We start from the raw sequence: 22635 nt of genomic DNA on the forward strand, positions 1-22635 counted from the left end.
ACTCCATCATAGCCAGTGACCTGGAGCCTAAATCGCTGTGGTCCTATGTGACCGTGAACGCGCAGAGCGGAGTGGTGTTCGCCCAGCGCGCTTTCGACCACGAGCAGCTCCGCTCCTTCCAGCTGACCCTGCAGGCGCGCGACCAGGGATCGCCCGCGCTCAGCGCCAACGTGAGCATGCGCGTGCTGGTGGGCGACCGCAACGACAACGCGCCACGCGTGCTGTATCCGGCTCTCGAGCCCGACGGCTCTGCGCTCTTCGACATGGTTCCGCGCGCCGCCGAGCCTGGATACCTGGTCACCAAGGTGGTGGCTGTGGACGCTGACTCAGGACACAATGCTTGGCTGTCCTACCATGTGCTGCAGGCCAGCGACCCCGGGCTCTTTAGCCTAGGGCTGCGCACAGGCGAAGTGCGCACAGCGCGTGCCTTGGGCGAAAAGGACGCTGCGCGGCAGCGCCTGTTGGTTGGTGTTCGCGATGGTGGGCAGCCGCCCCTCTCAGCCACCGCCACGCTGCTTCTAGTATTCGCTGACAGCTTGCAGGAGGCCCTGCCAGACCTTAGTGACCGCTCATTGCCCCCTGATCCGCAAGCCGAGCTGCAGTTCTACTTGGTGGTGGCCTTGGCCTTGATTTCTGTGCTTTTCCTCCTGGCTGTGATTCTAGCCATTGCACTTCGACTGCGACACTCCTCCAGCCCCTCTGCCTGGAATTGCTTTCAGCCTGGATTTTGTTCTGAATCTAAACCGGTGGTTTTCCCCAATTATAGTGAGGGTACTTTGCCGTATTCCTATAATCTGTATGGTGCACATGCCGGAAAGACCGAGTGTAATTTCCTAAAATGTAGTGAGCCATTGAGTTCAGGACAAGGCCTTCTTTGCCCTGAGTCATCTGGGGCCTTGTTTCCACTTTGTGATTCCAGTGAGCCGACTTCCCACCCGGAGCCTCCGGTGAGTTCCATTTGAACCTTTTCTTCTTTCTCTCTTCCTGAACTACGAAAGCGTCTATGTTTACATAGCAATACAACACATTTTCAGGACTTGTGAGTCCTCTTTGAAAAGTTAATGTGAAAGTTCTGTTTCCTTTCGTCAGTATAGTTTGGGCGAATTATGATATAAAATAAATTCCAGGAAAGAAATTAAAGGTTACAGAGTCACAGTGTAGTGGGTGTGCTGTTAGCCTCACAGCAAAACAAGTGCACAATTATTTCAAAGTGACTGAAATTTACCTGTTGATTCTCACTTTCTTGAGATAGTCTTCCTGTGTGTAGTATATAGGGTGGCCTTGATACATGACTCACAGGGTATCCCAGGCTGGCCTGGAAGTTATACTATGAGATTGGAGATGCTCCTGTCTCAGCCTCCTGGATGCTGGATTTCAGGTCTGGCATTAAATTTATCACTGAGCGATAGTGGCTCATGCCCGTAATTCCAGCACTCAGGAGACAGAGCCAGGCCTCTGAGTTGGAAGCCAGCATGGTATAGAACAAGTTCCAGGACAGCCAGGGCCACACAGAGAAAGCCTGCATGAAGCTACTCCTTGGTCTCTTCATTGATTTTACTGACGGATTCCTTTCTTGCGTTTATTCCCCGTGGTTCTTATACTTACCGAACAGATTCATGACTAAAATGAATGTAAACTACTTTGTGTATTTGTGGAATGAAGAAGACTCGCTGAGTTCTTCAGACTCCACTAAGTCCAATCAGCTTTCAGGACTATGAAATCCTGAAGACAAGGAAAGACTGGGACACAGTGGTAGAGCTCAATCACATGATGCTCTAGGCCCTTAGTTTAATGCCCAGCACAGAAGGGGAAGCTGGGGAAAGAAGAGAAGAGAAGACTCTATCACTCCCATTTCATTTGTTCTGGTTCTTTTATTTTTGTGTGTGCATGAGTGTTTTGTTCGAATGTATGTCTGAACTTGCATGCCCAGTGCCCGAAGAGGCCAGAAAAGGAAGAGTGTTGGATCCCCTGGGCCTGGAGTTATAGGTTGATGTGAACCACCATGTAGGGCTTGGGAATTGAACCCAGGTCCTCTGAAAGACCAGTCGGTGCTCTTAACTGCTGAGTCATTTCTTCAGCGTTCCCTCTGGTTCTCCACATATAATCTTTGAAGAAAAAAGGATGAGGGGAAACCACTGGATTCATCATATTATCTGAAGCCACAAAGGTTTTCCAACCATCGTTGTAGTGGGGAATTCTGAGTCATTGCCTCATAAGGCAGAAGCTATGGTCAGGTGTGCACAGGAAACTCCCATTTTATACTACGTCTTTGCTTTGTTTCCTCTGACGGTAAAATACAGTAAACGGCATCTTTACACACAGATTTCTTCCTACACAACACCACTTGCCATTTACCTCTTAGTAGTAAACACTTGCTCTATATTTTGTGGTTATTTTTTTTCTGTAAATGATTACTTAAGTTTAAGTGACCTTAAGAATAAGAAGTGTGTGGGTATTTTAAAAATCACATGATTTCTTGCTTCTTTTCTTCTTGTCGTGGAAATTGAGCTCATAATCTCATGCATGCTAGGCAAGTTCTTTTCTACTGAGCCACATCCCTGCCCTTGAAACTTTGTGGGGATTGACGATGGAGCTCAGTGGTTGCCTAGAATGCTGAGGTTCTAGATTCCATCTTCCCCCACCCTCTGAAGGACTGAAATGGAAACTTGCTTTTTTTTCTGAATATTAACTTTTATTTTCCCAATACTTGTACATGGGTCATGTATTCATGTCAAAAGCTAACCCCCGTGTGAATTAGTGGAAACGTTGACATAGTTACGTGACTGTGGAATTTGATATCTGAATCTGTCTGACATGGTGGCTGCACTGCACACCTTTGACCCAACACTTGGAAAGACAGGCAGGCAGGAACTCTCTGAGTTCCAGTACAGCCAGGGCTACACAGTGAGGCCCATTCTTGAAACACACACACACACACACACACACACACCACCACCACCACCACCACCACCACCACCACCACCACACAGAGAGAGAGAGAGAGAGAGAGAGAGAGAGAGAGAGAGAGAGAGAGAGAGGCCAACATAATCTTGTTGAGATAAGGTAAGAAAATGTATAAATACTGTCCAAGTAGCGTTATGTGTATAACACCAAAGTTTTAAAGAAACCATGAACTTTATTGTTAAAATGGATAAATCTTATGTCTTATGTGGATAATCGATCTATATATACTCATCAGTTTAATTATGAGTTATGCTTGATGGTATATGTCTTTAATCCCAGCACTCTGGAGGCATAGACAGGAGGACCTCTGTAAATTTGAGTCCAGTCTGGTCTATATAGCAGTTCAAGGCCAGCCAGAGCTACATAATGAGGCCCTGTCAGGAAAAAAATGGAATTAAATATAATTATGAAATGAACACACATATCATAAAGTATAAAGAAAATATGAATGTTCTATAAGCTCCACACCAGTTATTTCTAAAAGTTGTAAAGATATATTCAAAACAAAGCACCATAAAATGAAATTATATATATATATATATATATATATATATATATACGTGTGTGTGTGTGTGTGTGTGTGGAGAGAGAGAGAGAGAGAGAGAGAGAGAAGAAGGAGGAGGAGGAGGAGGAGGAGGGGGAGGAGTACAAACCAAAATTCAAAACTGTTTGGAGAGTTAATACAGAAATATTCCACTTCATTTACAACTCAGATATCCACAAATGGTGGCTGCTTTTGAAGTACAAATGCAAGAAAATGCTTAGAAAATCTAAAATCACAATAAGCAGAGAGTACTAGTTTCTTTATCAATCATCTATAATCAAATATTGAAGGGGAGCACACGAGTAAAACCAAGCGCTCTGGTGGCTGAGGCAGGAGGGTGGCTTGAATACCAGCCTTCAAGACCAGCCTGAGCGCCTCCATTTTTGTAAAACATGTTCTCCAAAGGACAAAAGGTCAAAGAGGAAGAGAAAGGGTGAAGGAAGAAAGAAACGAAGGAAAGAAAGAATGGAGAAAATGGGAGGGAGAGAGGGGATTAGAGAAAGGAAGAGAAACAGGATAGAGCGAAGGAGGGAGATGTGATGTCTCAGGTGTAGTAACGACTTAGGGCTCTGAGCGCCGCTGTTCACCAACTGTAAGAAAAACTCCCCGCTCCATCCGGATTTTCCTGTCACACAAAGCTCTGCAGGTCCTACAAACTGGTTCCCGGACTATAGCAAAACTCAACCTTCTAACTTGGAACCCTCCTGCTTTCTCCTGAGGAATAAGTATCATCTGGCAGTTGGAAGAAGAAAAGAAGAGCCTAAGGAGTTAGCGAGCATTCTGAGAAAATTCCGTAGCGAAAGCAACAATGGCTGCCCCAGCCAGACGCCCGCACTGCACAAGACTGGTCCTCTTGTGTGCGCTGCTGGGGATGCTGTGGGAGGCCAGGGCCAGGCAGATCCACTATTCCGTGCCAGAAGAGACAGAAAAGGGCTATACAGTGGGAAACATCTCTAAGGACCTGGGACTGGAACCCCGTGAGCTGGCGGAGCGTGGAGTCCGCATCATCTCCAAAGGTAAGACCCAGTTTTTCTCTCTGAGCCCGCGGAGCGGTTGCTTGGTCACCGCAGGCCGGATAGACCGGGAGGAGCTGTGTGCTCGGATCGCTCCCTGCGTCCTAAGCTTTAAAGTCCTAGTTGAAGACAGAGTGAAACTTTATGGGGTAGAAGTAGAAGTGATTGATATCAATGACAATGCGCCAAAATTTGAAGCCGAAAATTTAGTCGTAAAAATCAGCGAAATCGCTGCCCCTGGAGCACGGTATCCACTCCCAGAAGCGGTTGACCCAGATGTGGGCATAAACTCCCTCCAGAGTTACCAGCTCAGCCCCAACCGGCACTTCTCTCTGGACATTCAAAGGGGAGACGACGGAACAATAAACCCAGAGTTGGTGCTGGAGCGCACCCTGGACCGAGAGGAAGAGCCCTCTCACCACCTGGTCCTCACCGCCTCCGATGGCGGCGACCCGCGCCGCTCCAGCACAGCGCTCATCCAGGTCACAGTGTTGGATACCAACGACAATGCCCCTGCTTTCGACCAACCGGTTAACCGCGTGAAAGTCCTCGAGAACGTGGCCCCGGGCACCCTGCTGCTCACGGTGAGAGCTAGCGACCCGGACGAGGGTGCCAATGGGAAGGTGACATACAAATTCCGGAAAATGAATGAAAAACAGTCGCTGTTATTCCATCTTCATGAAAACACGGGGGAAATGACAGTAGCGAAAACTCTGGACTATGAAGAATGCTCATTGTATGAAATGGAAATACAGGCTGAAGATGGCGGGGGACTGAAAGGGCGGACCAAAGTGGTAGTTACGGTAGAAGATGTAAATGACAACCGGCCGGAAGTGACCATTACATCTCTGTTTAGCCCAGTAAGGGAAGATGCGCCCCCAGGGACAGTAATCGTCCTTTTCAACGCTCATGACCAAGATTCTGGGAAGAATGGGCAAGTTGTCTGTTCCATCCAGGAGAACCCATCTTTTAAATTAGAAAACTCAGTAGACGATTACTATAGGTTGATGACAGCCCAGATTCTTGACCGAGAAAAGGCTTCTGAGTATAACATCACAGTGACAGCAACAGACAGGGGAACCCCATCCATGTCCACAGAGGTTCAGATCACCCTGTATGTGGCGGACATCAACGACAATCCGCCTGCCTTCTCTCAAACCTCCTACTCAGTCTATCTCCCTGAAAACAACCCCAGAGGCACCTCCATCTTCTCAGTTAGCGCCCATGATCCTGATGAAAATGAGAATGCGAAGGTTACTTACTCTTTGGTGGAAAACACCATCCAGGGGGCACCACTCACCTCCTACATCTCCATTAACTCTGACACCGGTGTGCTCTATGCTCTGCAATCCTTTGACTATGAGCAGTTTCGAAATCTGCAGATGCAGGTGAAGGCAAGCGACAGCGGGCATCCGCCACTCAGCAGTAATGTGTCCCTGTCTGTGTTTCTATTGGATCAGAATGACAATGCTCCCAAGATCCTCTATCCCTCCCTCCCGACTGATGGCTCCACTGGTGTAGAGCTGGCTCCCCGCTCTGCCGAGGCTGGGTATCTGGTGACCAAGGTGGTAGCAGTGGACGAAGACTCTGGACAGAACGCTTGGTTATCTTACCGCCTGCTCAAGGCTAGTGAGCCGGGACTTTTCACAGTGGGGCTCCGTTCAGGTGAAGTCCGCACAGCTCGCGCCCTGCTAGAGAGAGATGCACTCAAGCAAAGCCTCGTGGTAGCTGTGCAGGATCATGGCCAGCCCCCTCTTTCTGCTACGGTCACTCTCACAGTGGCTGTGGCAGACAGCATCCCCGACATCCTGGCTGACTTGAGCAGTATCAGCACTCCTGCAGACCCTGATTCCGATATTACTCTCTACCTGGTGGTAGCAGTTGCTGTGGTCTCCTGTGTCTTCCTACTCTTTGTACTGGTGCTGCTGGCACTTAGGCTACGGCGCTGGCATGCGTCGAGCCTGCTGCAGGATGCAATAGGTGGATCCACTGGGGTACCAACATCACATATTGTGGGTGTGCATGGGGTTCAGACTTTCCTACAAACCTATTCTCAAGAGTTTTCCCTCACACCTGACTCTGGGAAGAGCCACTTGATCTTCCCCCAGCCCAACTATGCCGACACGCTCATCAGCCAGGAGAGCTGTGGGAAAAGCGAGCCTCTGTGCAGCTCGGTTGAGTCCAAGTTTCCTATTGATGACACTCCCTTGGTTCCTGTGAGTTCTGGGTTTTTTCTTTATTATGATAATTTGCTCTTAGTCTTGTGTAAGTTGATATTTACATATCTGTAACCATTCAAGTTTTCACTGAGTCTAAGCTTCGCCCACAACATGGTCGGACGCACTGAGATGACTCTCACTCAGTTTTCATTGCCTTGCATGGAGGGGGCTGTTCAGATAGAGTGCCTTGGTTGGTTACAGTGGTTCTCTACAATCTCTACAGCTTCTGTTCTTTTCCTGAGATGAATTGATCGTTATTCCCAAAGCCACTCGTAGCTCTTGCTCCTAAAATAGTTTCTAGAGTGATGCTTTTGTAGGGGTGAACCAAAAAGTTCCCCTTCCTTAGGGAAACAACTGAAAACCTCCACATTTCTGTTTCTAGGACAGGAAAATATCTCAATGAACTATTGCTTTCCCAGACCCTAAGTTTGTAGAAACTATTTGGGTTTAAAGATCTTTTTTTGAGGAGGAGCCAAACTTCAGCTACCATTTCCAAACCCCAGTAAAGCTTTTGTTCTTTCAATGGTGAAAATGGTAGCATCCATTATGATAATAGCGTTAAAGGCTTGGGTTTCCTGATGCTATAGTATCAAGCTATGAAAACTAGTTTAACACTCTTCTTTCAAATGTAGGCTTGCACCAGAGAAGTCGCTAATATGGATAATCAAAATGTTGGCTCCAGTTCAATTCTCCAATCTCTGGGAGTAGAAATGAACCTGAACATGGGGTGTAAGTTAGAAATTATTCTCAGGGCATGCAGGAAGAGGTTCTAAAAAGATTTCCCTGAATTCTAGCTATTAGGGAAAAGATATATTACTTAGATTTTAAACATAGTGTCAGCATTCAAGTAACAGATGACGTATAGGAGAGAGAATGCTTGAAAATACTCCTTGGAGAGGGGAGCATTGCTCAGTGACAGAGTCATGTGTGAGACCGGGTTCAACCTGTGTCTGAAAAAGAAAAGGAAAGAGAAGAAACTTGCAAATTTCTATCTACGGCCTGATGTGGTGGTGCACGCCTTTAATCCCAGCACTAAGGAGGCAGAGGCAGGCAGATCTCTGAGATCAAGGCCAGCCTGGTCTACAAAGTGAGTCCCAGACAGCCAGGGTTATGTAGAGAGACCTTGTCTATAAAAGTTTTTTTCCTATTGTAAGCGTATGTTGCATAGATGCATTGATGATGCTGGCGCTTCTATAGATGTAGAGAATTGTGACCTTAATATGGAGTTTTAAATGTCTAGATGTTGATATTAAGGTATATCCTGGGTATATAATATAATACATAGACATTTTAATCTCTTCAAGCATTCTTCCAGTACTACGATGGACCTCGTGGAAGAGGAGTTGTGCACGGCTCCTGGTTCAATCTGCAGCACCTTAGGAAAAAAGCAAAAGAAATTATTCTCTCTTACTTAAGCTGATAGGAAAAAGTAAGAAATCTTTAGGGATCTTATTTTTTAATGACATGAATTTTTTAAAAATTTCTCTTCTGAAGAGCCATATCTATATTCAAATTGCAATTTAAAAGCATGTTAATTTGGGGAAAAGAATAACAGCATATATACTCATGGTGTATGTATCTATGATGTGGTAAGTAGGTAACAGTTATCACAAAACATCACTTCTCTTTTCAATGGTTTTACTGTATCAGTTATGACATTTCCACACTTGTGTGTAGTGAGCTTCAATCACACTTACATTGCCACCTCCTGCTTCCACCCCTTCCCACTCTTCCCAACTAGCCCTGCTCCTACTTGAGGTCCTGTGTTTCTTATTAGAGTTGTTTGCAGAGGCACAGTGAAGATATTTTGGTTCGGTTTGGTTTGGCTGGCTTTTTGATTCAGGGTCTCTGTCATTGTGCCTCCCAGGCTACTCTCGTGCTTGCAGACAAATGATTCCTCACCCAACTGTTCTTTAGTTTAAAAACACAACACAGGTAAGTACACTGATGACCGGGAAGAGTATTGCAAGTGATCAGCCCGACTGCTCTTAGACTCTGTGTGTGGACAACAGATTCTAGAATATAACTAGGCCGAAAAATGAAAGTACTGGTATTTCTGTCTAGTTTTTTTTTTAAAGAAATGCTAAATGGCTCTGCGTGTTTTAGATTTTCTCCTCAATAACCAGAAAGCTCAGTATACACTAAACAAAGAATTTTCCTTATCCTTATCACTGTTGTTGAAGTTATTTGGTCTGATCTGTATGTGAAGATTCACAACATAATACATAATATTCCATGGTGTGGTATGTTTCCAATTTATGAATAATTTTATTTAAAATTTTTAATATATAAATATCCACTGTAGTCCCACTGTGCGATTAAAATGTGAGGCTATTTCATAACCCAAGCAATACATACATTTTGGGGCAGGATTTCCAAACATGATAGACTGCAATTCCACACATAGCCTCTGGGCGCCGCTGTCGGCCAGTGCAGAGCAAGCTCCTCTGCCCGGATCCCTCGGTCTCTAAGCTGCAATTTCCTGCGCAGAAACGAATACACACCAAGGGGAACTCTCACTCACACAGACTAAGACACCGATTCCTGGCACCAAACCGGGGTCCCGCTGTCCGGGGCCAAACGGACCTCCATCTCGGTAGGCTGCTCTTTCTCCTACTGTGAAGAACCGAAGATCTACCCAGAACCCGAGCCAGAAATGGGAGGGAGCAGCGCGCGGAGGCAGCGCCCCGGCCGCCCGCAGGTACTGTTTACCCTGCTGCTGCCTTTGTTCTGTCCCGCGCTGGGCCAGCCCGTCCGCTACTCCATCCCTGAGGAGCTGGACCGCGGTTCGGTAGTGGGGAACCTCGCTAAGGATCTGGGGCTCAGTGTCCTGGAAGTGTCGGCTAGGAAGCTGCGGGTTAGCGCTGAGAAGATGCACTTCAGCGTGGATTCCGAGAGCGGGGACTTACTGGTGAAGGACCGCATAGACCGCGAGCAGATATGCAAAGGGAGGAGAAGGTGTGAGCTACAGTTGGAAGCCGTGCTGGAAAACCCTTTAAACATTTTTCATGTGGTTGTGGAGATTGAAGATGTTAATGATCACGCTCCTCAATTCGAGAAGAAAGAAATGCGCTTGGAAATCTTAGAATCTGTGTCGGTTGGTACACGAATACCCCTTGAGCCTGCCACTGACCCCGACATAAATTTGAATTCAATTAAAGATTACCAGATAAGCCCCAACTCTTACTTCTCATTAATGGTTAGAGTTAATCCTGATGGTGGCAAAACCCCAGAGTTGTCTCTGGAGAAGCTCCTAGATAGGGAAGAACAGAGGTCTCATCGCTTGATACTGACTGCCTTGGATGGAGGAGACCCGCCCCGCAGTGCTACCACTCAGATAGAAATATCTGTAAAGGACATCAATGACAACCCTCCAGTGTTCAGCAAAGAGGAATATAAGACCAGTATTAGTGAGAATCTGTCCCCAGGATCATCTGTGTTGCAAGTGACAGCCACTGATGAGGATGAGGGTGTCAACGCTGAGATACGGTACTACTTTCGGAGCACTGCCCAGAGCACACGACACGTGTTCTCACTAGATGAGAAAACAGGCGTGATCAAGAATAACCAGTCGTTGGATTTTGAAGACACAGAGAGGTACACTATGGAAGTGGAAGCGAAGGATGGCGGTGGTCTCTCTTCACAGTGTAAAGTCATCATAGAAGTACTAGATGAAAACGACAACAGTCCGGAAATAACCATCACCTCCCTTTCTGATCATATCTTGGAGAATTCTCCTCCAGGAGTGGTGGTTGCCCTCTTCAAGACGAGAGATCGGGATTTCGGAGGAAACGGAGAAGTTACGTGTGATATAGGCAAAGACTTGCCTTTCAAGATCCAGGCTTCTTCTAGCAACTACTACAAGTTAGTAACCGATGGAGCCATAGACCGAGAGCAGAACCCACAGTATAATGTCACCATCACCGCCACGGACAAAGGCAAACCAGCCCTCTCTTCCAGTACCACCATCGCTCTGCACATCACTGATGTTAACGACAACGCTCCGGCTTTCCAGAAGTCTTCCTACATCGTCCATGTGGCAGAGAACAATCCACCTGGAGCCTCCATCGCTCAAGTCAGCGCCTCCGACCCGGATTTGGGATCCAATGGTCATGTCTCCTACTCCATCATAGCTAGTGACCTGGAGCCTAAATCGCTGTGGTCCTATGTGACCGTGAACGCGCAGAGCGGAGTGGTGTTCGCCCAGCGCGCCTTCGACCACGAGCAGCTTCGCTCCTTCCAGCTGACCCTGCAGGCGCGCGACCAGGGATCGCCCGCGCTCAGCGCCAACGTGAGCATGCGCGTGCTGGTGGGCGACCGAAACGACAACGCGCCACGCGTGCTGTATCCGGCTCTCGAGCCCGACGGCTCTGCGCTCTTCGACATGGTGCCTCGCGCTGCCGAGCCTGGATACTTGGTCACCAAGGTGGTGGCTGTGGACGCCGACTCGGGACACAATGCTTGGCTGTCTTACCACGTGCTGCAGGCCAGCGACCCCGGGCTCTTTAGTCTAGGGCTGCGCACAGGCGAAGTGCGCACAGCGCGTGCCTTGGGCGAAAAGGACGCTGCGCGGCAGCGCCTGTTGGTTGGTGTTCGCGATGGTGGGCAGCCGCCCCTCTCAGCCACCGCCACGCTGCTTCTAGTATTCGCTGACAGCTTGCAGGAGGCCCTGCCAGACCTCAGTGACCGCTCACTGCCCCCTGATCCGCAAGCCGAGCTGCAGTTCTACTTGGTGGTGGCCTTGGCCTTGATTTCCGTGCTTTTCCTCCTGGCTGTGATTCTAGCCATTGCACTTCGACTGCGACACTCCTCCAGCCCCTCTGCCTGGAGCTGCTTTCAGTCTGGTCTTTGTTCTAAGACTAGACCAGGGGTTTCTCTCAACTATAGCGAGGGCACTCTACCCTATTCCTATAATCTGTGCGTTGGGCAAACGGGAAACGCGGAGTTAAATTTTCTGAAGTGTAGCGCACCTTTGCCTTCTGCTCAAGAAATTGTTTGTGGTAGTTCTCCTGGGGCCTTAATTCCAATTCACTTTGGGGATGATCCGACAGCACATCCTGAGACGCTAACACCGGTAAGTTTCATTTTATTCCTTAACAATCCTGATTTCTCTTATTTCAGGTGTAGTAATTTCATTTCCGTATCTAGGTTCACATTTGAAAAATCAGTAACTAACCACCACCTTGTCTTCTCAATGGTGAAATGATGATATTTTGTTCAAAAGTTCGTAAGTTCCCTTAGTAGGAGAAACTAACGTTGACAAATTGGAGATAACTTGTAAGGCTCTGATCGGCCAACAATAGCAGTAAAAGTCTTGTGACTGGAAAGCTGGGTCAAGGATGGGTGAAGAGCACGTGTTGCTCGTGCAGAGGACATGGATTCGGTTCCCAGCACCCACACAGTGGCTCACAACCATCCATCACTATGGATTCCAGGGGATAGGGAATCTGACACCTCCTCCTCTCTTCCTTGGGTTCCAGGCACGCAGGTGTTGCATATGCAATGATGAGGTCCAAACACTCATACACATAAAGCAATTTTTAAGCAGTAATTTTGGTGTCTAATCAAATAAATGAATAACCTATCCAAGCTTGCTACTTAAAATGAATTTATGCATCTAAGTTCTATGTCTCAGTGTCTGAAATGCTGAAGCAGACGGAAAGATCAGAACAGGTGCTCCCATCCAGAAACCATTGGTTGTGAATTATTTCTGCCGCCTTTTGGTGTCTCCATTTACTTTCACATTTTTCGTCCACCCGTGAGCACTTGGAGAGATGACTGGGGTATCAGCTTACAGTCTTCCAGCTCGGTGACCGACGCTTCTCTTGAGAGGTGATTTGAAGTTTTGTTCATATTTCCAAGATCTGTGGTCTCCAAAAGTGCCCTGGAGGAATTTTCTCCTCTACTTCTGGTTCTTTGGGCCTTTTCCCAGGCCATTATCCTTCCTTTCTCTTAGAACTGCTTTTGTGCCTTTCCTCAATCTCTTCCTTTACATCCAAAGAAACAATTTTCAAGAAAACTGTGAGATCCTCTTGTCCTTTTGCTTTCAGTATGTTTGTGATTTAAGGTCTTTGAAAGAAAAAAATCTATGATTGGATCTGGCCAGCATCTGCCTAGATTCCAATGCTCAGGGGGTGAGACTCTGCCTTTCAAAACTCTAACAAAATATTTGAAGAGTGACACACTGACTGAAACACTTACAAGCAACCTATTTTCAATATGAAAAAGTAAGCCTCTGGCTCCTTCCCAGTATGGTGTGGGTAGGCAGGCTAAACCCCAAATGCATACAAAAGAAAGTCCACCTTCTTCACACTTCCCAGTAAACTGCCTAGGAGAAGACATTATTGACATTTGTATCAATCAATGCTCTGATAAAATAGGATGCTTGGATAAAAACTTGCTTATTCAAAGCTCTACACCAGGGTTGGGGTTTAGCTCAAGTGTAGAGCATTCGCCTATCATTTAATTTCATACACCGAAAAAAACTCACATCACTGGATCTTTGGTTTTGTTTCAGATTTGTGCCTGAAATTCTCATATATATATATATATATATATATATATATATATATATATATATATTCCAATTACAACACATATTAGTGGGCAACTGTAGGGTTTGCTCCTTTTACTTCCTAATTATTTGATGAGTTCATTTTTTTTAAAGATTTATTTATTTATTATATATAAGTACACTGTAGCTGTCTTCAGATACACCAGAAGAGGGCATCAGATCTCTTTACAGATGGTTGTGAGCCACCATGTGGTTGCTGGGAATTGAACTCATGACCTCTGGAAGAGCAGTCGGGTGCTCTTAACCGCTGAGCCATCTCTCCAGCCCTGATGAGTTCATTTTTAAATAGCCTAAAATTTCAATACAAATCCTAAATGAGAAAAAGTTCATCTTTCAAAAATGTTAAGGATTAGTAGAACATCTCGCCAGCCTCTTACAGGATTATAAATAAAACAACCGTCAAATTAAAGAAATAATCTTCAAATTAAAGCTAAAATAATCTTTCAAAGTGAATTTTATTAAAAAATATAACTGTCTCCATGTGAGTGAATACCAAAGTTGTAAGATTTTTCAACACAAAATAAACTTTACTATGTTTTAAGTGGGCGTGCTTCTGTTGGAAATAAGATGCAAATATTATCAATTTAGCTTACAATACTCCCCAATAAGAAACCTTAAGAAGGACTCTGATGCAGCTCACTATTAGAGCTCTTGTCTGCGTATATGGGAAGCCCTGCTTTCAATCTCACGCCCTCTCAACAAATTTAACAGAGAAATCAAAGGAAATTAAAATAATTCAACAGAAAAATGCATTTGCTGAAATATTGCAGTGGGTGCAGTAACTTCTTCCGACTCTGAGCGCCGCTGTTCACCTACCAGGAGCAAAATGCCGCCGGAGCTCAGTTGGGATTCTCAAGGTCCAAAAGCTTAAAGCCTCAGTTCCGGCAAACCCGCTCCGGGGCTGCAACGAAAATCACCCCGGAATTTAAGGTGCTCCAACTGCGGGAGACTCCAGGGGACACAGAAAGAAGAAAAGAACCAGTGAAACACACTGCGCGCCTGGCCGATCGGGAAGAGCTTTGAGAGAATTCCGTAGTCAGAAGACAATGGCCGCTCAAAGGAATCTCTCAGAGCGCACCAAACTGGTCCTCCTTTTCCTATGGATGCCCTGGGAGTCCGCAGCCCGGCAGATCCGCTACTCGGTTCCTGAGGAACTAGAGAAAGGCTCTTTCGTGGGCAACATCTCCAAGGACCTGGGGCTGGAGCCCCGCGAGCTGGCGGAGCGCGGGGTCCGCATCATCTCCAGAGGTAGGCAGCTTTTCTCTCTGAACCCGCGAGGCGGCAGCTTGGTCACCGCGGGCAGGATAGACCGGGAGGAGCTGTGCGCCCAGATCGCGCCCTGTGTCGTGAGCTTTAACATCCTTGTAGAAGATAGGGTGAAACTTTTCGGGATAGAGATAGAGGTAACGGATGTCAATGACAATGCGCCAAAATTCCAAGCAGAAACTCTAGATGTAAAAATTAATGAAAATGTCGCTCCGGGAATGCGTTTTCCTCTCCCGGAAGCTACTGATCCGGATGTGGACGTGAACTCTCTACAGAGCTACCAGCTCAGTCCCAATAAGCACTTCTCCCTAGTCGTTCAGAGCGGTGCTAAGGGCATCAAGTACCCGGAGCTGGTGCTGGAGCGCGCCCTAGATCGCGAGGAAGAGGCGATTCATCACCTGGTCCTCGTGGCCTCTGACGGAGGAAACCCTCCCAGATCTGGCACTGTCCTCATCACTGTGACCGTCTTTGATGCAAATGACAATGCTCCGATCTTCACCTCGACTGAATACCGCGTGAACGTTCCGGAGAACCTGCCTGTGGGCACTCGGCTGCTAAAGGTAACCGCCACGGACAAAGATGAAGGCGCCAATGGAGAAGTGACATACGCATTCCGACAATCACTGGACGCACAACTGTCCAAATTCCAACTAGACAAAAATACCGGGGAAATAAAACTATCTGAAAATCTAGATTATGAAGAAAGGCGTTTCTATGAAATAGAAATCCAAGCCGAAGACGGAGGGGCCTACCTTGCAACTGCAAAGGTGCTGATTACCGTAGAAGATGTCAACGACAACAGTCCGGAGGTGACCATCACATCGCTCTTCAGTCCAGTGACAGAAGATTCGCCGGTGGGAACCGTCATCGCCCTTTTAAACGTGCACGATTTAGACTCTGGGCAGAATGGAGAGGTAACCTGTTCCATCTCTGGGAATCTACCCTTTAAATTAGAAAAGTCCATTGACAGTTACTATAGGCTAGTGACACAAACAGCCCTTGATAGGGAGCAGGTACCCTCTTACAACATCACAGTAACAGCCACTGATGGAGGAAACCCACCTTTGTCAACCAAAGCTCACTTCACTCTACAAGTGGCGGATATCAACGACAACCCGCCCACCTTCTCTCATACTTCCTACCTTACCTACATCCCAGAGAACAATCCCAGAGGTGCCTCCATCTTCTCAGTGACTGCCCTCGATCCAGACAGCAAAGAGAATGCCCAGATCCTTTACTCTCTGGCTGAAGACACCATCGAGGGGGCGCCACTCTCTTCTTACATATCCATCAACTCAGACACTGGCATCCTCTATGCGCTCTGGTCCTTTGACTATGAGCAGTTCCGCGAACTGCAGGTGCAAGTGACTGCTAGCGACAGCGGAAAGCCTCCCCTCCACAGTAACGTGTCATTGACCCTGTTCGTGCTAGATCAGAATGACAACTCTCCAGAAATTCTGTACCCCACCATGCCCACTGACGGCTCCACTGGGGTAGAGCTTGCTCCCCGCTCAGCAGAGTTGGGCTATCTGGTGACAAAGGTGGTGGCAGTGGACAGAGACTCAGGACAGAACGCCTGGCTTTCCTATCGTCTTCTCAAGGCCAGCGAACCAGGACTCTTCACGGTAGGGCTGCACACAGGTGAGGTGCGCACAGCGCGAGCCCTGATGGAGAGAGATGCTCTCAAGCAGAATCTAGTGGTGGCTGTGCAGGACCACGGCCAGCCCCCTCTCTCCGCAACGGTCACTTTGACTGTTGCAATAGCTGACAGCATCCCTGATGTTCTGGCAGACTTGAGCAACCTGGAGCCACCAAAGGACTCTGAGGCCTCAAGCCTCACACTCTACCTAGTAGTGGCAGTGGCAGCGGTCTCCTGCATTTTTCTCGCCTTCGTCATTGTGTTGTTGGCACTCAAACTTCGGCGCTGGCACAAGTCTCACATGCTGCAGTCTTCGAGAGATGAATTGCCTGGCGTGCCTGCCTCTCACTATGTGGGCGTGGACGGGGTGCGTGCTTTCTTGCAGACCTATTCGCACGAGGTTTCCCTCACTGCTGATTCGCGGAAGAGCCATCTGATCTTCCCGCAACCTAACTACGCAGACACGCTCATCAGCCAGGAGAGCTGTGAGAAAAAAGATCCTTTGTCTTTGTTAGACGATTCGAAGTGTCCTGTAGAAGATGCCCCTTTGGTGCCAGTGAGTTCTGATTTTACTTTTATTTTAAAATATTACTATCAGATTTACTTTGTGGCTTGAACCTAAACGCTGGAAATAGTAGACCTCTATTTTAAAACCACTTCCCTCGGTTCCAGTTTCCAGCGATGCTTGCCTCTTGCTAAAACATTACAGAGTAGAATCTGGTAGTTAAGACTGTATTGGAAACTGTGGTGAAAATCGCCTACGTTGCCCTAAGGTTGTATGAGTAGCTTTTGCAGAACCTTGTGTTTTATTGTGTTGCTGAGTACAACATAGACGGTTCCTGGAAGGGAACTTCATGTGGCAGTGTCTGTTGGTGTATGAGTCCTCACTGACCACATGCTACCACTTTAGGAAGCTGGAGCTCTTTTGAAGGCAAGATGTTAAAATTAGGTAAATGTCAGAAACAAATGCATTGGCCTCACCAGACACACAAGCAAAGTCCAAGGCTGTTCATTGGTGTTCTTTAGAGATAAAGCAATGTGTCTTTGCAGTTACATTTTCAAACAATGACTGGATATACTCTTTAGATATTTGAAGTTTTTCATTAATATTCAACCAACAAGTCATAACTATGTGCTTAGAATCTTTATAACCATAACCATGCCCATTAGCTCAGTGGCATTCCTTCTGCATATGATTACATAACGTCTTACTATATGAAAGATATAGCCTTTTAATTTCATTTTTCTTGCCCAATGATGATTCCAAGAATTTATGCAAGGTTAAATTGAGGATTTTTCTTCCCTTTGTCTTTTTTTCCTTGAAAATTATAATGCCATCTATTAAGGCTAAAATGTAAATGTGGATTGGGGGTGGATAACATTGCTCGAGTTCCCAGGAACAAAAGTTAACCACATGATGAGGACATTTCCTCCTTAATGTAGAAGAGAACTCAGCCGGCAGAATCTTGTAAGTGCGGTGACAGAGTTTTAAAATAAACTAAGAGCTAAGAGCATAAGAAAAGAGTTGGCAGCTCATCGTGGGATCAGAACTTAAGCAAAGCTGTACACGAAACTTCTAAACAGGTGATTAGTGAAGGAAGTGATGAGCACATTTAGTTCAAGGAAGATAGCCACATACTGGATTCACTCTCTGGACTCACTATTACTCTACAGAAGTTACTTGAACAAAGAGTGCTCTACGCCTGAGACCCGGGCACATTTGTGTCAACACTTGGCTAGTCATAGATTCATGGAAGGTGAGTACAGCCTCCACAGTTATAATACTACTTATTCCTTGAAGCTCTTGTCCTACATCTTTGTCCCATGAGAGTAATAATAATTACGTGCATATTTCAGTTCTGTTATTTGAAAAAGTGCAAGCTTCAAGAGCACTCTTTTGACGCTGCAAATGTTCTATTAAAATCTTGAGAGCCATGCTGAACCCGCTGGATGTTTGGATACAGTCAGGGTGGCATTCCAGCGCCTAAATGCGGATGGAAGGGTATTTACTTTTTAACTAACAAGAGCTAGCATTGATGGCAAAAGATAATTACCCTCAAAAAGAGAGACAGTCATTTGCTATGGATGAAAGACTTGGGTAATTGGGCCATTGGTTCTGTGGACCTTTACTTTCTTTCACGCGTTTTAATTTGAAGAAAATACACTTTCAATCTACCCAAAATGTGTAGAAATTTTTACATATGAAACAATATTTATTAATAAAAAATTTCACGAGGGAAACAAAATCAATGAGAAAGAAAATTCAAATATTTTGACTATCAACTTGCCCTTGTAGAAAATAAAAGATTCCCCCAAAATCTGAATCGCCAGACTGCAATTCCACTCAGAGCCTCTGGGCGCCGCTGTCGGCCAGTGCAGAGCAAGCTCCGCTGTCCCGGATCCCTCAGTCTCTAAGCTGCAATTTCCTACGCACAAACGAATACACATCAAGGGGAAACTCTCACTCACACAGACTAAGACATCGATTCCCGGACACAAACCGGGGTCCCGCTGTCCGGGGCTGAACGCGCCTCCACCGCGGTAGGCTGCACTCTCTCCTACTGTGAAGAACTGAAGACCTACAGAGAACCCGAGCCAACAATGGGAGGGAGCAGCGCGCGGAGGCAGCGCCCCGGCCGCCCGCAGGTACTGTTTACCCTGCTGCTGCCTTTGTTCTGTCCCGCGCTGGGCCAGCCCGTCCGCTACTCCATCCCTGAGGAGCTGGACCGAGGTTCGGTGGTGGGGAACCTCGCTAAGGATCTGGGGCTCAGTGTCCTGGAAGTGTCGGCTAGGAAGCTGCGGGTTAGCGCTGAGAAGATGCACTTCAGCGTGGATTCCGAGAGCGGGGACTTACTGGTGAAGGACCGCATAGACCGCGAGCAGATATGCAAAGGGAGGAGAAGGTGTGAGCTACAGTTGGAAGCCGTGCTGGAAAACCCTTTAAACATTTTTCATGTGGTTGTGGAGATTGAAGATGTTAATGATCACGCTCCTCAATTTCCAAAAGACGAAATAAACCTAGAGATAAGTGAATCCGTCAGCCCAGGTGTGAGAACAATTCTGGAGTCAGCAAAAGATCCTGATATTGGTATGAATTCTCTAAGTAAATATCAGTTAAGTCCTAACGACTACTTCTTATTGTTGGTGAAAGACAATCCGGATGGTACCAAATACCCAGAATTAGAATTGCAGAAGATGCTGGACCGAGAAACAGAGAGCACACACAACCTGGTGCTGACAGCTGTAGACGGTGGGGACCCGCCCCGAAGTGGCACAGCTCAGCTTCGAATCCGAGTGATGGACGCCAATGATAACCCTCCAGTGTTCAGCCAAGAAGTGTACAGAGTCCGCGTTCGAGAAGACTTGCCTCCAGGGACCACCGTCCTAAGGCTGAGGGCCACGGATCAGGACGAGGGCATCAATGCAGAGTTCACATATTCCTTCCTGGGTGTGGCTAACAAAGCCCAGCACGAGTTCTCTCTGGATCCCGTAACAGGAGATATAATAACTCTACAGTCGTTAGACTTTGAAGAAGTAGAACAATATACGATTGATGTGGAGGCGAAGGATCGAGGATCTCTTTCTTCGCAGTGTAAAGTAATTATAGAAGTTCTGGATGAGAACGACAACCGCCCAGAAATAATCATCACTTCTCTCTCGGATCAGATTTTGGAGGATTCCCCTTCCGGAACGGTTGTGGCCCTCTTCAAGGTACGGGATCGAGATTCTGGGGAAAACGCAGAAGTCACTTGCAGTTTAAGCGGAAACAACCCATTTAAGATTCATTCTTCTTCCAATAATTACTACAAGTTAGTAACAGATAGCATCCTAGATCGAGAACAGACACCAGGGTACAACGTCACTATCACAGCCACAGATAGGGGCAAGCCGCCCCTTTCCTCCAGCACAACCATCACTCTGAATGTCGCTGATGTCAACGACAATGCGCCAGTTTTCCAACAGCAGGCCTACCTAATAAACGTACCAGAAAACAACCAGCCCGGTACGTCCATAACTCAAGTCAGAGCATGGGATCCAGATGTGGGATCCAATGGCCTCGTCTCCTACTCCATCATAGCTAGCGACCTAGAACCAAAAGTGCTGTCATCCTTCGTGTCTGTGAACCAGGACAGTGGGGTGGTGTTCGCGCAGCGCGCCTTCGACCACGAGCAGCTGCGCTCCTTCCAGCTGACTCTACAGGCGCGAGACCAGGGATCGCCTGCGCTCAGCGCCAACGTGAGCATGCGCGTGCTGGTGGGCGACCGCAATGACAACGCGCCACGCGTGCTGTATCCCGCTCTCGAGCCGGACGGCTCTGCGCTCTTCGATATGGTGCCGCGCGCTGCCGAGCCCGGATACTTGGTCACGAAGGTGGTGGCTGTGGATGCCGACTCGGGACACAATGCCTGGCTGTCTTACCACGTGTTGCAGGCCAGTGATCCCGGGCTCTTCAGCCTGGGGCTGCGCACAGGCGAGGTGCGCACAGCGCGTGCCTTGGGCGATAAGGATGCAGCTCGTCAGCGCCTTCTGGTCGCTGTGCGTGATGGTGGACAGCCACCCCTGTCCGCTACTGCTACACTGCTTCTAGTTTTTGCAGACACCCTACAAGAAGCGTTGCCAGACCTCGTCGATCATCCCATCCCCCCCGACCCTCAGAGTGAGCTTCAGTTTTACCTGGTGGTGGCCTTGGCCCTGATCTCGGTGCTTTTCCTTCTCGCAATAATTTTGGCCATTGCTTTGCGCCTGCGACAGTCTTCCAGCCCATCAACCACTGGTTGCTTTGGGTCGGTTCTTGGTTCCAAGTCTAGACCAGTACTTCCACCCAACTCCAGTGAGGGGACATTGCCCTATGCCTATAATGTGTGCGTGCCAGGAGATCAACTTAAGCCAGAATTTAATTTTCTCACATCCGTTGGAGATTATCCTGCCGCACAAGATCTTCTCAACAAAGATAGCTCCTCGGCACTGCTGGCTAGCATTTTAACTCCTGGCGTGGAAGCAGACGAGCAGACCTTTAACCAGGTATTTAATATTGTGCTTTTTATATTCCGGTACGCCAACGTATAGAGAGAGGGAGCTGCAATTTTAAAGGATGGTTTGTTTTGTTTCCTGTTTTGTTTGAGACACGGTCTCTCTATGTAGTCCTGATTGTTCTGGAATTAGCTATGTAGGCCAGGAGGGCCTAGCATTCACATAGATCCACCTGCCTCTGCTTCACAAGCACTGGGATTAAAGGGGTGGGCCACCGCGCTGGACTCTATTTTAGGAGCTTTACGTTTCTAAGAGAAATGTAGGTCAAACTTGGGTATCACTGTTTTTGGAAGGGTGTGGGAGTGTGCCGTAGTGACAAAACTCATACCATTTCTAGCCAGCATGCACAAAAGGTTTGTGGTGCTGAAATACTCTGCTATCCAATTATATTTAATTCTTTGATGTTTGAGCATGTTGTGTGCTCTAGGTCCTGCTTCAATTACCAGTTCTCTCCTCCTCCTCCTCCTGCCTCGAACACACACACAAGTATATTAAAATCTCACTTCAGTTTTTCATTAAAATGCCTTACAGTTATGGATATGAAATACAGGTATAATTTATTATTGTTTAAATGATAACATGAAACTATTTAAATTTTGGATAAAACATTCCATCGTTGTTATACTCATTAAAAAAATAACTCGTTAAAAATAAAAAACTAAGGGGTTGGGGATTTAGCTCAGTGGTAGAGCACTTGCCTAGCTAGCGCAAAGCCCTGGGTTCGGTCCTCACCTCCGAAAAAAATTTAAAAAAATAAAAAATAAATAAAATACTACATTGGTGGGATCCAGAGAGATGGCTTAGTGGTTAAAAGCACCATTACTCTTTGAGAGGACCTGAGTTCAGTTCCCAGCACCCACTACTGCGACAACTATAGCTGCACTTCCTTCTGGACTTCACATGAACCTGTGCACATACTCATAAAAACGCATGCATATACACATAATTAAAATAATAAAATAAAAACTTGAATTAAAAGTAGTAAGAATAATAACCATGAGTCCTACCTGAGGATTTCATCTGGACCAGGGTGGTTTCACATCCACGAACGCCGTGTCTCTTCAGTTAGTAAAACCAACTGGAGGGGCTGGAGAGATGGCTCAGTGGTTAAGAGCACCGACTGCTCTTCCCGAGGCCCTGAGTTCAAATCCCAGCAACCACATGGCGGCTCACAACCATCTGTAATGAGATCTGATGCCCTCTTCTGGTGTGTCTGAAGACAGCTACAGTGTACTCATATATATGATAAATAAATAAAACATTTAAAAAAAAAACCAACTGGAATCACAACTAAGTTTTAAGTTCCAGTGTTATTGCGAAACGTTTTTAATTAAACAAGTCCATTTAAGACCTGCTTTTTTCGTAAGTGCTCTTGGTAGATTTTA

The 22635-nt window shown here is 46.8% G+C and overlaps 9 protein-coding genes across 9 annotated transcripts in view; all 9 read left to right on the forward strand.

Annotated features, from left to right (window-relative positions):
* The window catches only part of Pcdhga1 (protocadherin gamma subfamily A, 1), a 180457-nt gene that overhangs the window by 73074 nt on the left and 84748 nt on the right, over positions 1 to 22635 (forward strand). The gene's annotated exons all lie outside the window — the stretch shown is intronic.
* Positions 1 to 22635, forward strand: part of Pcdhga2 (protocadherin gamma subfamily A, 2) — a 173907-nt gene that overhangs the window by 66524 nt on the left and 84748 nt on the right. The window lies entirely within an intron of this gene.
* The window catches only part of Pcdhga3 (protocadherin gamma subfamily A, 3), a 168713-nt gene that overhangs the window by 61330 nt on the left and 84748 nt on the right, over positions 1 to 22635 (forward strand). The gene's annotated exons all lie outside the window — the stretch shown is intronic.
* The window catches only part of Pcdhga5 (protocadherin gamma subfamily A, 5), a 148156-nt gene that overhangs the window by 40773 nt on the left and 84748 nt on the right, over positions 1 to 22635 (forward strand). The gene's annotated exons all lie outside the window — the stretch shown is intronic.
* Positions 1 to 22635, forward strand: part of Pcdhga7 (protocadherin gamma subfamily A, 7) — a 124844-nt gene that overhangs the window by 17461 nt on the left and 84748 nt on the right. The gene's annotated exons all lie outside the window — the stretch shown is intronic.
* Pcdhga8 (protocadherin gamma subfamily A, 8) overlaps positions 1 to 22635 on the forward strand; it is a 113983-nt gene that overhangs the window by 6600 nt on the left and 84748 nt on the right. The gene's annotated exons all lie outside the window — the stretch shown is intronic.
* Pcdhga9 (protocadherin gamma subfamily A, 9) overlaps positions 4133 to 22635 on the forward strand; it is a 103251-nt gene continuing 84748 nt past the window's right edge. The window contains exon 1 of the mRNA NM_001037158.1: positions 4133 to 6737. Within this exon, the coding sequence (NP_001032235.1) occupies positions 4317 to 6737 (2421 nt within the window). The 5' untranslated portion in view covers positions 4133 to 4316. The remainder of the gene's footprint in view (positions 6738 to 22635) is intronic.
* Pcdhga10 (protocadherin gamma subfamily A, 10) overlaps positions 14214 to 22635 on the forward strand; it is a 93170-nt gene continuing 84748 nt past the window's right edge. Inside the window, exon 1 of the mRNA NM_001037135.1 lies at positions 14214 to 16775. Within this exon, the coding sequence (NP_001032212.1) occupies positions 14361 to 16775 (2415 nt within the window). The 5' untranslated portion in view covers positions 14214 to 14360. The remainder of the gene's footprint in view (positions 16776 to 22635) is intronic.
* The window catches only part of Pcdhgb7 (protocadherin gamma subfamily B, 7), an 88737-nt gene continuing 84751 nt past the window's right edge, over positions 18650 to 22635 (forward strand). Inside the window, exon 1 of the mRNA NM_001012215.1 lies at positions 18650 to 21241. Within this exon, the coding sequence (NP_001012215.1) occupies positions 18821 to 21241 (2421 nt within the window). The 5' untranslated portion in view covers positions 18650 to 18820. The remainder of the gene's footprint in view (positions 21242 to 22635) is intronic.

Source organism: Rattus norvegicus, chromosome 18 (assembly GCF_036323735.1).
Source record: "Rattus norvegicus strain BN/NHsdMcwi chromosome 18, GRCr8, whole genome shotgun sequence".
Classification (NCBI taxonomy): domain Eukaryota; kingdom Metazoa; phylum Chordata; class Mammalia; order Rodentia; family Muridae; genus Rattus; species Rattus norvegicus.